The sequence below is a fragment of the Ochotona princeps genome, chromosome 16 (genome assembly GCF_030435755.1).
Source record: "Ochotona princeps isolate mOchPri1 chromosome 16, mOchPri1.hap1, whole genome shotgun sequence".
Taxonomy (NCBI): Eukaryota; Metazoa; Chordata; class Mammalia; order Lagomorpha; family Ochotonidae; genus Ochotona; species Ochotona princeps.
This window is the reverse complement of record NC_080847.1, coordinates 22,155,554-22,170,675: the sequence shown is the minus strand read 5'-3', so window position 1 is coordinate 22,170,675 and position 15,122 is coordinate 22,155,554. Positions and strand designations below refer to the sequence as shown.

Genomic DNA, 15,122 nt, shown 5'->3' with positions numbered 1-15,122 from the left:
GTCTGTTGTATTATATTTGAGAACTCCACCATTATTGCCCACCATTCCCAACAAATCAGCTTTTCCTATAATTGTCTTCAGTTCTTTCTTCTCTAGTCCTAGTTTTGAACATTTATCATTGAAATAATGAAGACAGACAAACAGACACTTGCTACATTTGCTTTCTCTCCTTCAAGTGACTGTTAATGTCATTTTATCAAGTTCTTTCAAGCATTCTGTTGTGATCCAAGTGGCACAGCCTCCAGTCCCCCCCAGCTAAGCTGGAGACCTTTTTCCTTATTTCAGTGGTCACTGCCACTGTAGGAGAGACTAGCCAAGGGTGGGTGAGGTTGGGAGAGAGGGGCTTACACAATGGGTACTTTTATCATCAAAGTTCTGGGGTACCCCCCAGTTGCAGGTCTGGTGTCTACTAAAGGCTTTCTTCCTGGTTTATGCACTATGCCTTCTTGACTGCAGGTGGAAGAGAGAGACAGAGAGAAATATGCTTTCTTCTCAATTCTTATGAGGGAGCTGATCGCATTGTGTAGGTGCCGCTCTCCTGTCTTTATCACCCCTCCCCAGAGTCCTGTCTCCAAAAACCCATAATGCTGAGGGCTTAGGCTTCACCAAATGAACTTGAGAAGGTTGTATCAGTCCACAGCAAGGCTTACTGTGGCTTGCTCATGCCTCTCTCCACATCTACTGCTAAATTAAGAAGTTGTTTTCCAAAATGGCTTTAGCCCCCCAGGACTTCATAAAGCCACTGTTCATATTTCTTTTATCTAAAGTTTTATGTTAAATATTTATTTGAAAGGCAGAGAGAGAGAGAGAGAGAGAGATCTTTCATCCTCTGATTTACTCCCCAAATTGCCACAGCAACCAGGCTGAAACCAGAAGCCGGGGGCTTCTCCTGGGTCTCCCATATGGATACATGGGCCCAAGCACTTGGACCATCTTCCACTATTTTCCCAGGTGCATTAACAAGGAGCTGTGTTGGATACGAAGCAACCAAAACACGAACCAGTGTCCAAATAAGTTGCAGTTGCTGTTAGCAGTAATTTAACCTGTGGTGCACAGTTCTGGTCCCTCCTTGTTTATTTCTGACTACAGTATTCCTCTCCCTGGCAGCACCCATGTTAGAATGTGCCTTACTCGTGTGGCTCTTGGTTGTCCTCCTGTCTCGCAGGTAGACTTCAGAGCTCACACTGACCTTTGACCTCTCTGCCCTCTCCCAGTGTTTGAAGTTATTTGTTGCTGTGTCTGTACTGTACAAGGTTCCACACTGTAGGCAAGGTCTCTGACTCTGAGGTCCCCGGCAGTGTGGCCCTGAGCATCCTCTGGCTGTGCTTTGGTAAGGCATTTGTGACACCACTAAGTTATCTCTTTATGAAGAAAACTCATGCTTGCATGTTTAAAAACTGTCTCAACGGGACCAGTGCAATGGCTCAAATGGCTAATCCTTCACCTGCAAGCACTGGTATCCCATGTGGGCACTGGTTCATGTCCCAGCTGCACCACTTCCCATCCAGCTCACAGCTTGTGGCCTGAGAAAGCAGTAAAGGACAGCCCCAAACCTTGGACCCTGCACCTATGTGTAAGATCTGGAAGAAGTTTGTGGCTCCTGGTTTCAGATCAACTTAGCTCTGGCTGCCATAGCCCTTTGGAGAGTGAACCTGTGGACAGAATATCTCTTTCTTTCTGTAAATCTACTTTCCAATTAAAAAAAAAAAACTTAAACAAAAAAGAAAACTGTCTCACCACGTAAAGACAAATTGCAAATCCCATTCTTTTTGGTAAAAGTTGGCAGCATTATTGCTTTTATTTGAACCAATCCATGGGAAGAGCCTGCTGAATTTTCCTAAAGGAAGAGAAGCCTCATCTATGGAGCAGTGGTGAGAGGGCACACATGGAGTTATTGGCCTGGAACCCGGCCACTGTGGTTGGGGAAAAAAGGAGAGGTCTGCCCAGGAAGGTGAGGGCGGGAGACAGTTTCTGGATGTGGTAGCCTGGAAGTGTATCCTGCTCCTGCAGGTAAGGCCAAGGGTGAACCACCGCTTACAGCAACCCTTGGGATTTGGGGATGGTAATGGGCTCTTCTCTCCTTGCTTAGAGCCACACTCTGAGAACAGTCTCCCTGTCCAGTTCAGGAACAGGATGGAGCCCAGACACTCATGAGACCTTCTCCATGGGGACCTGAGAGCATCTATCATGAGCCTGAAAGCCAGGTAGGTGACTTCTCACCCTGTCGCCTCCTTGGTCCACCCTTCACTCCCCTCCTGCCAAGACTGCTGTCTGTCCACACGTGTGCTTGCTGGATCACCTCCAATACAGTGCACTTGCCCTTGGCCCACCATTCAGCATGAGACACAGAGAGTTGGGAAGGGTCTGGAGGCAGCAGCTGATCTGCCCATGTTATCGACAAGGTGCCTGAGGAGCAAATAGAGAAGAGATGAACCCAAAGTCACAAGGTGGTGTGATGGCTAGAATATACCAAGTTGTACCATAGTAACAGCCACATCCAAGTCCCTGGGGGCTTCACAACAAAGTCTTTCTTGCTCTTGTCCCTCCCCTGCTAAGGGCCCCCTGGGCACTCCAGTCCACACCCCTTCTGGACCCCAGCTGAGGAGACAGCTGTGGCCGGAATATTGCTGGTCCCTGTAATGTCATATGTGGGCTCAGCAGACATCTACCTAGAAATGGCCTGTGTCACTTTTCATTTGGATTGCACTTCCCAAGGCGAGACTCCAGCCATACCCACCTTCAAGGGATGAGGTAGGACCACCCTGCCAAAGTCTTAGAGATTGCAATGGACGCTGAGACCCCCATGCAGAAGCCACATCCCTGCCTATTTCCTCTGTTGGCTTCCCAGCAATCTCACTTTCTTCCAGCTCACCTGGCTGTCAGCTTATCTGGCCCCCAATTCACCTATATATCCTGTCTCTGCAGAGCTGGCTCCCCATGGATGCCACGGGTCTCCAACTGGATAGCAGGAACCTGTGGGATCAGCTTGTGGAGCTGCTCTGCAAAAACCCAGAATGGCTGAGTACCAAAGTGAAGTTCTTCCTCCCCAACATGGACTTGGGGTCCAGGAGCGAAGCCCTAGATCCTATGCAGTACATCATTCTACAGCTCCAACATCTGTGGGAACAAGGCTTGGCCGCCTGGCAGTCACTCATTCACTGTGTGTGCATGGAGCTGGAGGTGCCACTGGACCTGGAGGTGCTGCTGCTGAGTACTTGGGGCAACAATGAAGGTGAGGACAGGTGTGAGAGGTCCAAGTCAGCCAGCCCAGCCTTCATGTCATGAAGAATCTGGGAGAGGCCCAGGACTTGCCTGTCATGCGGACAAGGCTGGCAGAGTGCTAGTGACATTGCCTATCTCTGGACACATCCCAGAGTGAATCCTCAGTGCTGGGAAGTCAGCTGAGGCCCAGGGGGACCCTGCCCTAGTTGCTCATGGTGGCAGGATATAGAGAGAAGACCAAGGGATTCCCTCAAGCCAGAAAATTCCATAATATCCAGAAGATGTCTTTGTGAATGTCGCAAAGTCACCTGATGGAGATCCAGTAGATTTCACTGGGTTAAGTTCAGTGGGCCCTGCTTGGGCCCTGTCTGCACAATACTGACGGGAAACACAGGACACCTCTGGCGAGGCAGTCTGGGAAATGCAGGCAGCCAAGTGCACACCCATACGCCTGTGTGCCTAAACACAGCAGGCATGTATGTGTAAGCACACATGTATACACATGCAGTGTGCGTACATCATAAACAGTGTGCACACGCACACACACCTGCCTTCCCCACCCCCTTCCCCTGACAGTCACTGTGCTATTTCCTTCCTCCCTTGAGTTGTCATCAGGTGTCCCCCTACAAACCCACAATGTATCATCTTCTGTCCTGTCTTGCAGGTACCTCCAGCCTACTGGAAGCTGATAAGGAGAAACAGTCTGGTTTGCAGCACTACCATGGTGAGCCTGGGGGCTGGGGGGCTGGTGCAGCTGCACAGAGTTTGGACAAGGCTGGGCACTGGCTGGTTGCAGCTGCCTCCCACAGGCTACCTGCTTGGGCCCCAGACTACACCCCTCATTGTGCCACCCAGCCCCACTCCCTCCTGCTCTGACACTTTCCAGGCTTCTGCCTGTCCTACTGCATCTTCCCAGGGGTCTCCCCTGGTGCCCCAGGAGGGTATGAGACCCCACTCCTGGGCCAAATCTAGAGCCCTCTCCCTGGCTTCACCTTGTCCCCAGTCCAGGCTCTGCTAGGAAGGCCTCCTTACCAGTCCCCATACAGAGACCTCAGCCTTGACATTTGACACTGAGCCCTGACTGCTGTGTGTGTCTGGGATGCCTCAGCCCGACTTCCCTGTGGAAGCTGGCCAGAGGGTGGAGGACAGCAATGCAGTGAGGACTGCCTCAATGACTTGTGGACCACACTTAAACTTCAGAAACTTGGTTTCTGCCACAGTAATGACTTTATGATCCCAGCCCTGTGCAGCAGTCACAGCAACAGGGTTGATATGAACAGAAAATGCTTACACTAGAATCCCAACTCCCTAGCATGTCAAACCTTGCATGTCCAACAGGCCCCTCTCACCCTTGTTACTGAGCTGCTGGATTGCAGCACAGCCAGACCATGAGACTCTCCCTCACAGGAGACTTGTGGAATCCCTCAGATCGGTTGTAGGTGTTTCTTAGGACTCTGAAACCACTCGTGCTCTGCCAGCGCCTGGCAGAGCAGAGGAGCCTGGAACCTGCTCCAGGGGCTGTTCCAATTGGTCAGTGGTACCACTGTGGACAGGTCCTTCTTCAAACTCCTGCAAGCTGAGGTTCTTCTGCCTTGCCCTCTCCCCTTTCCTTTCTGTCTTCCTTCCTTTCCCAAACTTCCGAAAAGGCCTTAGACCAAGGCTGAGAATCCGTGCACTGAGACAAGCTTGCCTATGATACTAGGAAGGGAAAGGCAGGAATGCGGGTAAGAAGGAAGGAGGGTGAGGCAGGAGGGAGAGTACAGGCTGGGCTGGGCCCCTTGGCAGCTTCAGCACTGCCCTTCGCAGAGCCCGGTCATTCCCTGGTGGACAGCCAGTCACTTAGAGCTTGTAGCTAAGGGTTTCTGGGGCCACAAGCCATGGGCCAGCTCTCTGCATTCCTGGAGGGGAGACCCCAAGAAGGCTGTGTGCAAACAGACGCCTCTGTCACTGCCTGCTGCATCGGAGTGCATGGAGCTCCCAAGAGGTACAGGGTATCCTGCCAGCCCCCAGGAACACCCTGACCCCTTCCCTCTCTCTTTCCAGACTACAACCAACCTTCTTTGAGCCTCGAATCCTTGCCACAGCAGAAACACTGCAGGAGACAGCAGCGAGGTAGGTACCACAGTGGACAAGTAAGGCCTAGGGACCAGGACAACACATCTGTATGCTATGCCCTGCCGGCCAGCCTCCAGGGACCCAGGAACTGTTACCATTCAAGCTTGTAGAAAGGGGGAGAGGAGGAAGTGCTCATTAAGTAGAGGAAAGAGAGCTGGGGCTGGCCAGGAGGGGCCCCTGCCACCAGACTACAAGAGCTCCCAACAGATCCTTACCTTGACCACCAGATTTTCCCAGGGACATCCTATGTCTTCAGGGATGATCACTGGGTAGCAGACTAGCTCAGGCATGGGCCCTTATTGGCCAGCTTGGGGATGCCTGGGAGAACCCCTCGAGGCAGAGGCCCTGGGTGCTCATGAGGAGACATGCAGCTGCTGAGGGCTGGCCAGGCCCGAGGATGGTGAGAGTGAGAACTGCTCTCATTGGTGACCAGGTGTCCAGCATGAACCTTATTTTTAACCAGTTGCCCCTCCTCCCTGGAAACACCATCATCATCCCACTTCCACCAACCATAGGCATGGCTAGAAGGTCCCAGTCTGTGCTTCAAGCTTTCCTATGGGGTACCTGGGACCTCCCAATATCCCAGGAATGAAAAGCTTAACACTCATCACCCCAGGAGTATAGCTCCCATGGTTCTGATTGTTCAGGGCCTGGGCACTGCAGAACTGAAATTAGGGAAGGGGCACTGGAAGAGACTGTCCAGATCCGAACTGATGTTTCAAGGTACCCTTCTCCCCTTGCCACCTGCCTGAGAGCTTGACACCACTTCCATTGGTGCAGAAGTCAGAGTGCAGACCACTGTCATCCACCCCTACTGCCAGCAATAGAATCTATTCCTTCCAGGAAATTGCTACTTCCTCCACTGCCCCGCAGGCATGCACAGCCAGGGCCAGAGTCTCCCAGTAGCCCAGAGCTGAGTGAGGGATGTGGGTGGAGGGCCAGACACTCCTGCCCTCACGCCTTCTCCTTGTCCACTGCAGAGTTGGCCCAGAAGTACCTGCAGCTCCTGAGGACATTTGCCCAGCAGCACTGTGGCAGTGGGTTCCCAGACTCAGGGCAGGCCTACATCCCTCCCATCCTGAAGTGGAGCCGGGCCACAACTCCCTTAGACACTCAGAAGGGGACCAACAGGGGGCATCCCAAAACGGAAGATGGCGCTGATGTGAGCTTCGAAGATCTCTTCAACTGCAGAACCCACAAGGCCCCAAGGATGACCATGCTCTTAGGGAAGGCCGGCATGGGCAAGACAACTCTGGCGTACCAACTCCGTCAGAAGTGGGCAGAGGGTCAGCTGGACCACTTCCAGGCCTTGTTCCTATTTGAATTCCGCCAACTCAACCTTATCACACACTCCCTGACGCTGCGCCAGCTGCTTTTTGATCTATACTTGAGCCCTGAATCAGAGCCCGATGCTGTCTTCCAGTACCTGCTACAGAATGCCAATGAGGTCCTATTAATCTTCGATGGGCTGGACGAGGCCTTGGAAACTGAGACCTCGCCTTGCCCAAATTCAGCCCTTTCCCTCTTCTCTGACCTCTGCCGGGGGAAGCAGTTTCCCGGCTGCTGCGTGGTTGCCACCTCCCGTCCTGGGAAACTGCCCACCTGTGTGCCCACAGAGGCAGCCAGGGTGCACATGTGGGGCTTCGACAGACCCCGGGTGGTGGAATATGTGAGCCACTTCTTCAGTGCACAGTCATTGCAGGAGGCGGCCCTGGCTGAACTGCAAGCAGACAGACAGCTGTGGAACATGTGTTCGGTGCCGGCACTGTGCCTGGCCATCTGCCTCTGCCTCCACCATATGCTCCCTAGCAGCCCCCCAGGCCAGGGTGCGGCCCTCCTACCCACTATGACGCAGCTCTACATGCAACTGATGCTCACCCTCAGCCCCCACAGGACCCTGCCAGACACTTTGCTGCTACGCCTCGGGGAAGTGGCCCTCAGAGGCCTGGAGACTCAGAAGGTCATCTTCTACATAGAAGACATTGCCCCACCCCTGATGGCTTTTGGAGCCACCCATCACCTGCTCACCTCCTTTCGCATTCGTGCAGGCCGGGGGCATTGGGTCACAGGCTACGCCTTCACTCACCTCAGCCTGCAGGAGTTTCTGGCCGCCCTCCACCTGGTGGCCAGCCCCAGTGTGGACAACAACACACTCATTCACCACATCACTCTCAATTCCCACTGGGTGCTACGGACCAAAGCCAAACTGGGCCTCTCGGACCACCTCCCCATCTTCCTGGCAGGCCTGGCTTCCCGTGCCTGTCGTCCCTTCCTCAGCCACGTGGCGCAGCAGGATGAGGCCTGGGTGGCTGCCAGGCAGACTGCCATAGTGCAGCTGTTGAAGAGGATGGCTGCCCGCCGGTTCACAGGGCCAAAGTTGGTAGAGCTGTGTTATTGCGTAGCTGAGACCCAGGTGCCCGAGTTAGCCCAGCTCACTGCCCAGCGCCTCCCTGATCAGCTGGCTTTCCACAATTTCCCACTGACCTACATGGACCTGGCCACCCTGGCCAGCATTCTGGAGTACAGGACTGTCCCCATCCACCTGGAGTTTGAGGGATGCCTGCTAGAGCCCCACTGCCCCGAGGCTCTTACAGGCTGTAGGCAGATAGAGAATCTCAGGTGAGTAAGGGGAACTTGAGGTCTGGGAACAAAGTGGACTTTTTGGGACATGGAAGCCAGCCGGCCTGGCAGATCCCTGCTGAGGGGGAGTCAAGGAGGAAACTTGACTGTCAGAACGGAATGGGTCTGCCCACCCTTTAGCCTATGGGAGGAACAAGGAAGCGCCATGCCTTTCTGGGATCCACCAGTTCCTTCCTCTCCTTGCCATGGTGTCTGGAGGCTCCCACTCTCACTCTCTCTGTCAGTTCCAGCCTGCAGCCACTGCTCTGGCTGTATGCTGGAGTCTGTTGGGTCCCATGCAGGTTCCATGCCCCTCTTAGTTGATGTTTTCTCGTTTGTCATATGAATCCCTGCTGGTTCCTAGCACATAGGGCTATTGTGAAGATGAGGAGGAAAATCCATGGAAACCACTTCTTAACATGGTGCCTAAGGCAGAGAGGAGGTTCACCATGCATCCTAGCTTGAGAACAGCTGGGACTACAGACACGAAGCTCCACCCAACCACTGAGTTAGGATCATTATATTCAATAATGTGGAGGGTTACTTCCCCCTCTTAGAAGAGTGAAGGTCTAGGTTGACAGAATGACTCTGCTCCAGGAGCTCTTGCGGGGACTCAATTCTCTTTCCTTATTGTTCCACAGTCCCATTGGGCATTTGATCTGCATAGTCAAAGCTGGGTCATGGACACCCAAAGCTCTGACTTGGGAGAAAAGAAACAGCGAGTGTGGGAGAGACATGGCCAATATGTTAAAGCTTATTTCCATTGCGGAGGTCATAGTCATGTGGCAGCTGAACTGCAAGGGAGGCTGGGACTTGTCATCTCTGGCTGGAAAATCATATTCCCACAACTATGGCTCTCTTCCTATGAGTGATATGGGGTATAAATCACAGGGATGAGACCTCCACTATTATGTGTATCTGTTGTTATACTGCTCTACAAAACCCTCCCCTATTTTGTATATCTGTCGTTCTACTACTCTACAAAGCCCATCTATCAGAAAGGAGTAAGTGCTGATCTCTAAGCCTTGCCCAGGACTAACACTTGGCCACTTGGCCTGTTTCCTCTGGCAGCTTTAAAAGCAGGAAGTATGGGGATGCCTTTGTTGAAGCCCTCTCCAGGAGTTTGCCAACCCTGGGGAACCTGCGGAAGCTGGGGTAAGCCAGGGCTTGGAACCAAGAAGGATCTTCAACTGAGGATGCCTGGGATGTGCCCACCTGCTCCAAACTCTGTACCAGGAAGGCTCCTCACCCACTCCTCCCACCCCTATTCCTCTCCACTGTTTGCTTATCCTATAGGTTAACAGGAAGTAAGATCACTTCCCAAGGCATTGGCCACTTGGTGAAGGCTTTGTCTCATTGTCCACAACTGAAAGAGATCAGGTGAGTTGTCTTCAGGAGGGCCCACTGGCTGGGGAGCAGAGTCACTGACCAGGTGCCAGGAAAACTCCTGAGGCCTGGCCTGGGATCTGCCTGTTTCATCAGGGTCTGACAGGAGTTTTTCAATGAGACCCACAGAAGGGAAGCATAAGTCTGACGATTGGGGGGGTGGTGTGGGGAGGCAGGGATGAACCCCTAGGTACAGCTCCCAGAGACTCCAGCACAGAGCTTCTCCCATCTGATATTTCAGGCTGCCTTGGAGGAGGCATGTGAGCATTGAATCTCTCTTATCTCTGACTCCAAGAAAGGGTAGCCATGTGTGGACAAGCATCAAGCACTGCAGTGTCTCGTCATGTATGAAACACACATCTTACATCTGCACACATGTGTCTGCACACACACACACAGAAGTGCACAGTCACCACTCAGATATATGCCCCCATGTGCATTTTCATTCACACATATAAGCACACATCAGCACCTGAACATATCAGAAGCAAGCACACACTTACTAACTGAATCCATAAAATTCCAAATCCTCTGGCCCAGTGCTTGAGAGTTGAGTATTCTGGGAGGGTGAGACCAGCAGCTTGCTGCCTGAACTGCAGCTGGCTTGTATAACCTTTAAGAGATTTAGCAAAAAGCACCCCTTGTCCTGGCAGAGGTATCTGGCACTGGGGCACAGCACCTATTGAGTGGAACATAAGATGCACCATAATTCCTATTGTCCCCTCAGCTAAGCATCTCTACACAGTGACCCCTCTCTCACAGTCCACCTTCCTCCAATCAGGACCCTAAGCTAGTCTGGGTATACACCTCATTTAACAGACAAAGTGAGGTTAGGGAAGGCTGTGCTTGATCTAGGGCTTGGATGAGTTGCATTCAGAGCTAAGGCTGGATGCGGCATTGGCAGCATCCAAGACTTGACCTTACAGTCCACATCCTGAGGCCTTTTCTGGAACCTCTGTCTTGTGTTCAACATATGAGTGTGGCCATGACTGTTACTTGCCAGTGGGGGCTTCCAAGCAGCCCAGCCCCTAGGCTGAGGGCCTGATCCTTGGTCTCCCTGCAGTCTGAACGACAACCAACTCAAGGACCAGGAAGTGCTGGACCTCATGGAGGAGCTCCCTCATCTTCCCTCACTCCAGAAACTTGAGTACGTGGTATTTCACCTCATCCTGTTGCCCAAAACCACTCTCTGTCTGAGTTGCTCTTTCACTTAAAAGTTAAAGATCTGAGACCCATGAATGGGTGATTCACCTCAACACTTTTGTGCCCCAACACACAGGCTGAGCTGCAACAGCATCTTCGTGGAAACTCTACTGCGCTTGGTGAAGGTGGCAGTCACATGCCCTACTGTGAGGACCCTGCAGGTCAGGTGAGCTGCAGGAACGGGATCCTAGCTTCAAAAGTTTGAGAAAAGCTTAGGGGAATGCAGTGGGGATGAGGGGGAGAAAAGGAAGCACCTAGCCTGCAAGATCTGTGTAGGTATGCTGGAGTCTGTTCTGCACTCAGCTGTCATCTCCAGAATCCAGCTCAAGTCTAAGAGGTAGAGGAATGTGGATCCAGCACAGGCCTAAGCTAGTGGATTGATTAGCCGCAGGTCGCTGCCCATGGTGCTGAACTATCTCCGCCTGTGTGAATCGTGTTAGGTGTCACACTTCTTAATTTTAAAATGCTCAGAACCACTATTAATACAAATCCCTCAACATTTCTAACTTTTAATATTTTCTTGTAAAAAATGCTTTCCTGACTTTTAAAAGCAGGACTTATAAAACAATGACCTATGATTAAACATGCCCGATTTGAAGCACATTTGTCAGTTCCATTTATTTACTTATTTATTAAAGTTTTACTTTATTTATTTGAAAGGTGGGGGTACAGAGAGAAAGATGGAGAGACAAACAGAATCCATGAGAATGAGAAAGAGAGAGAGAAAAAGAATCTTCTATCCACTTGTTCACTCCCTGAAGAGCTACAAATGGGTGGAGCTGGAGCTTCCAGGCCAGAGACAGGAGCCTGGAGCAGCAGGGGCCTAAGCACTTGAGCTATCTTGTAGTGTTTTTTTCCAAGTACATTAACCAGGATCTGGACTGGAAATGGAATTGCTGGGACTCGAACGTGTGCCTATAAAGGGATGCTGGTGTCACGGGCAGTAGCATAACCCTCTGCATCACAGCATCAACGCCATCAGTTCTAATGATTTGTCAATTGCAAAATCAGCTTTGTCTGCTTGTTTATGACAGATAGATGGCAGTGTGCAGGTTTCATGCCTTTGTTTCTAACCTTGCAGGGAGACAGACTTCACCTTTCATTTTTCCCCATCTGTAGAGGCAGCCACAGAGCCCCAAAGGTAAGCAGCCAGGGAGCAGTGGATATGGGCCATCCTGAGATGCAATCTCAGTAACAGAGGGGATGGGAATTCATCCCTACTATAATGGCTTTGAGAGGTGAATGACTACGAGTTATCAAAGGAGTTTAACTTCCTCTGCCAGTCTTGGGACCACAGAAGTGGTCTCAAGTTAAAAAGCACATGAACATGCTGGTAGTAAAAAGTAATATCTGGGGATGCTCTTGGAGCACACAAATGATGGTTGCTGCCACCATGTGCATATTCTCTTCTGGCTGGTCTCAGGTGGAAGAGAGAAGCAAAGTTGCTTTCCTCCACCAGAACACTAAGCTATGTGTGTGCCCCTGCATGCCTTTCAGACCAAGACCCAAGAGGCAACTGATGGCATGCATCCTTGAGCACTTGAGGGCCTGCTCCAGGCCTCAGCAGCCTCAGCTATATGATGACCCTACAGGACCAATGTTAATTTCCTCCTCTGAATTCTGGTGTCTGATACAGATAGCCACTAGCTGCATGTGGCTGTTTACATAGGATTTTTAAAAAATGAACATTTGCATTCACCAGCCACATTAGCCACGGGAAGAGGCTTTGCTGCATGAAATCCTGGACACTGAGGTATAGGCCAATGTCCCATTTGTTTTTGCCAGAGCTCCAGACCTACAGGAAACTGTCAGCCAGAAAGAAGAGACTCGGAGCAGGAGCCTGGCCCTCAGGTACATCCAGGCAATGCATTGCCCTAGAGAGGGGGCTGATGGGCAGGGGGATCTGAGAGAGGGATCGTTTCCATGGGGAGGAATTGCAAGGGCCTAGCTGGGATGGCAGACATGGGGCAGGGGAAAGACAGAGATAACCCACCTGGCTTGCGTAAGGAGTGACTGCTGTAGCAGTAACAATAGCTGTAACATAACAGGCTGTGACACCCTTGACCTCATTGCATTCCTTCTGGAAACTCTGCAAAGCACATGCTATTTCTCCCATTTGATGGAGGAGGAAGCTGAGTTTCAGACAGGTTCCCTGCTCCAGTTTATCCAGGGACTGAGAGGTGTGGCTGGAATTGGACCCCAAGTGCATCCTCCTGACCCCCAGCATGGGTGGCTGGAGGGGTCATGGCATTGCTTTTTGCCCTGAGCAACTGTGTCCCCAACCCCTACCCCAGGCTCCAGAAATGTCAGCTCAGGGTCCACCACGCGGAGATACTCACCACCCTGCTCCAGGATGGCCCGCCCCTGGAGGAACTGGAGTAAGTATCATGAGGGACACTGGAGCAGGAGAGGGAGCTGGGTAAAATGGGCAGTACCTTTCCTGTGAGTGGGTAGCGGGAATGGGACAGTGTTGTCTCATGAAGAGTTCAGGGGACTCAAATGATCACCTGGGCTGCTGCTATTGAGTGCTTATCTGAGTTGGGGGATGGACTAAGGGCTTCCATCATCTTCTTGCTTGGTCCTCACATCCCTGTGACATTAGGAATGCTGCTGTCCACTCAGGGAGCCTAATGTGGTGGGAGGGCCATAGCACACTTTATGGTGAGTAGCCTCAGCCAAGGGTGAGATGGATGGAATGAAGGTTTCCTGGATGATCAACTCTTTTGTTTATCTAAAGGGCAAAGTTTACAGAGAGAAACAGACAGGAGAGCTTCCATTCCCTGGTTCACTCCCCTGAAAAGGTCTACAGTGACCAAGGCTGTGCCACGCCAAAGCCTGGAGGAACTTGGAATTGCCATAGGGGTGGCAGGAGCCCAAGTACTTGGGCCATCCTCACTCACAGCTTTCCCAAGTGGATTAGCAAGGGAGCAGAGTCACCAGGACTTGGACCAGTGGCTCTGATGTGGGATGCCAGCATCACAGGCACTGGCTTAATCCCCTGTTCCACAACACCAGTGCCAGATCTGGTGATGGAGTCTTGGGAAAACCAAGGCATGACCAACAGGTGGTTTTTAGCAACCGCAGCACTTCACCAATCTCAACACCACTCAGCCTGTCTCGCTGCTCACAGCAATGGGTCCTGAGACCGCTGGTTGCCCACCCTGGCTGCCTCCTGCTTGTTTGCCCTCCCTGATAGCCAACTGCCATGCTGGAGGAAGGTTGGAATAGCTCCCCAGCCATCTTAATCTGCTTTTGGTCTTCCTCCCCTCTCACCTGTATTACCCCATGAGCCTTGTCTCTACTTTCTCTGCTCTCACCCTGGCTGCTCCACCTGCTGCCTGCCCGCTTGGCTCCTTCCCACCTCTCAGATCTTAAAATACTATGGGGTCCAAAACTCTGCCCCCACCTCCCCAAGAATAACCTCTTTTGAACCTATTTTTCCATTCACTCTCCAGTCCATATTCACTGGCTGCTCTGGGGACCTGTTACGTGCTCTTCCATGCAGTTTTTTCATGTTCTGTTTCTCCCATCAAGAATCTCTCTCCTACCCTCTACCTACTGCACACCTTCTGCCTCTTCTAGCATGCAGTTCAAAGGTCAAGGTCAGATGTCCCTGTCCTCATGAAGTCTGTAACAAGATGCAGTTATGTAGGTTGCTGCATAGAGGAATGGTTGTAGGTGGGACCTTAAAAACAGCCTACTTGGGCTGAAGTCCAACTCCATCCCTAAGTGTCCTAACAGGCTGTACCTTGGTGTAGCCCTCAATTATGCAAGGACAATAACAGCTTGGGGTTCACAAGAGCACTGACAGCTGTAGCAGCACCCAGGACTCTGCCAGGCCTATAGGGTGCATTCTGGTAGCTTTTGACGTTTTTGTCATCTATTTATGGGAGGGATGCTTCCAGCTGAGTTAGCAAGGTGCCACCCGAGTGCAGGGAATGGGCAGGGCACCTGCTTCACCCACAGCCCCGGACATCAGGCCCCCATGTGTCAGCCTCTCAGAGAACCAGCTGGAAGATGAAGGCTGTCGACTAGTGGCAGAAGCTGTGCCCCGACTGCGCATCGCCAGGAAGCTGGAGTGAGTTGACCACCCTGCTGTGGTGGGAGGAGGAGGGACAGAGCCCCAGCTGGTCCCCAGACCCACAGCCAGCAACGACAGTGCTGAGCCCCAGGCCCCCTTCCTGCTCCCAGCTCCTGCAAGGCTGGGACAGCTTTGGCTTCTGCCTGAGCAATCCCCCACCGCCTCCCCACATACACATAGTCCAGCTCTGTTGTTCTACTGTCTGTGGATCGGCCCCAGAATGGGGTGGGGTGGGATCGGGTGTGGCATTAGGAATGGGAAGGATGGGTCTTGGAGTGGGAAGCAACATGATAGGGTAGGAATACCCTTCCTTGCAGAAGGGGAGTTTCTCAGGGCTTGAGCTAGAAAGGGAGGGTAGGAGGCTGGGGTGTGTGCAGTGGTGGGGTGCTATGTTGGATCTTAGGGTCAAGTGTGAGGCTGGGGCCTCAGCTTTGGGTTACCATCCTCACTGTGTTACTTAGAGGCTGTATGACCTTAAGTAAGCGTTTGTATGTCT

General features: G+C 52.1%; 2 protein-coding genes across 5 annotated transcripts in view; both read left to right on the top strand.

Moving 5' to 3' along the window:
• Positions 1-2,088: 2,088 nt before the first annotated feature.
• Positions 2,089-4,194, top strand: LOC131482240 (protein NLRC5-like). The gene is made up of 4 exons (XM_058674842.1): positions 2,089-2,204; positions 2,926-3,232; positions 3,887-3,946; positions 4,109-4,194. Exons 1-4 carry the CDS (start codon positions 2,151-2,153, stop codon positions 4,192-4,194), a joined length of 507 nt encoding a protein of 168 aa, XP_058530825.1. The 5' UTR covers positions 2,089-2,150.
• Positions 4,195-6,402: 2,208 nt separating this feature from the next.
• NLRC5 (NLR family CARD domain containing 5) overlaps positions 6,403-15,122 on the top strand; it is a 42,507-nt gene continuing 33,787 nt past the window's right edge. For 3 of the 4 annotated variants that reach the window (XM_058675014.1, XM_058675015.1, XM_058675016.1), the window contains exons 1-9: positions 6,403-7,956; positions 9,028-9,111; positions 9,253-9,336; positions 10,406-10,489; positions 10,622-10,711; positions 11,627-11,686; positions 12,331-12,396; positions 12,840-12,923; positions 14,540-14,623. In XM_058675014.1, coding sequence (XP_058530997.1) covers positions 6,548-7,956; positions 9,028-9,111; positions 9,253-9,336; positions 10,406-10,489; positions 10,622-10,711; positions 11,627-11,686; positions 12,331-12,396; positions 12,840-12,923; positions 14,540-14,623 — 2,045 coding nt within the window. In that variant the 5' untranslated portion in view covers positions 6,403-6,547. Of the gene's footprint in view, positions 7,957-9,027; positions 9,112-9,252; positions 9,337-9,794; positions 10,490-10,621; positions 10,712-11,626; positions 11,687-12,330; positions 12,397-12,839; positions 12,924-14,539; positions 14,624-15,122 lie in introns of those variants that run through there. The other variant, XM_058675017.1, reaches the window with a different exon arrangement.

Bases quoted from the DNA above. Each gene is read 5' to 3' on its own strand.
- LOC131482240 (XM_058674842.1), top strand. From the start codon at position 2,151: ATGAGACCTTCTCCATGGGGACCTGAGAGCATCTATCATGAGCCTGAA. The intron at 3,233-3,886 runs GTGAGGACAGGT...CCTGTCTTGCAG, and splicing joins TACTTGGGGCAACAATGAAG to GTACCTCCAGCCTACTGGAA. The intron at 3,947-4,108 runs GTGAGCCTGGGG...GACACTTTCCAG, and splicing joins TGGTTTGCAGCACTACCATG to GCTTCTGCCTGTCCTACTGC.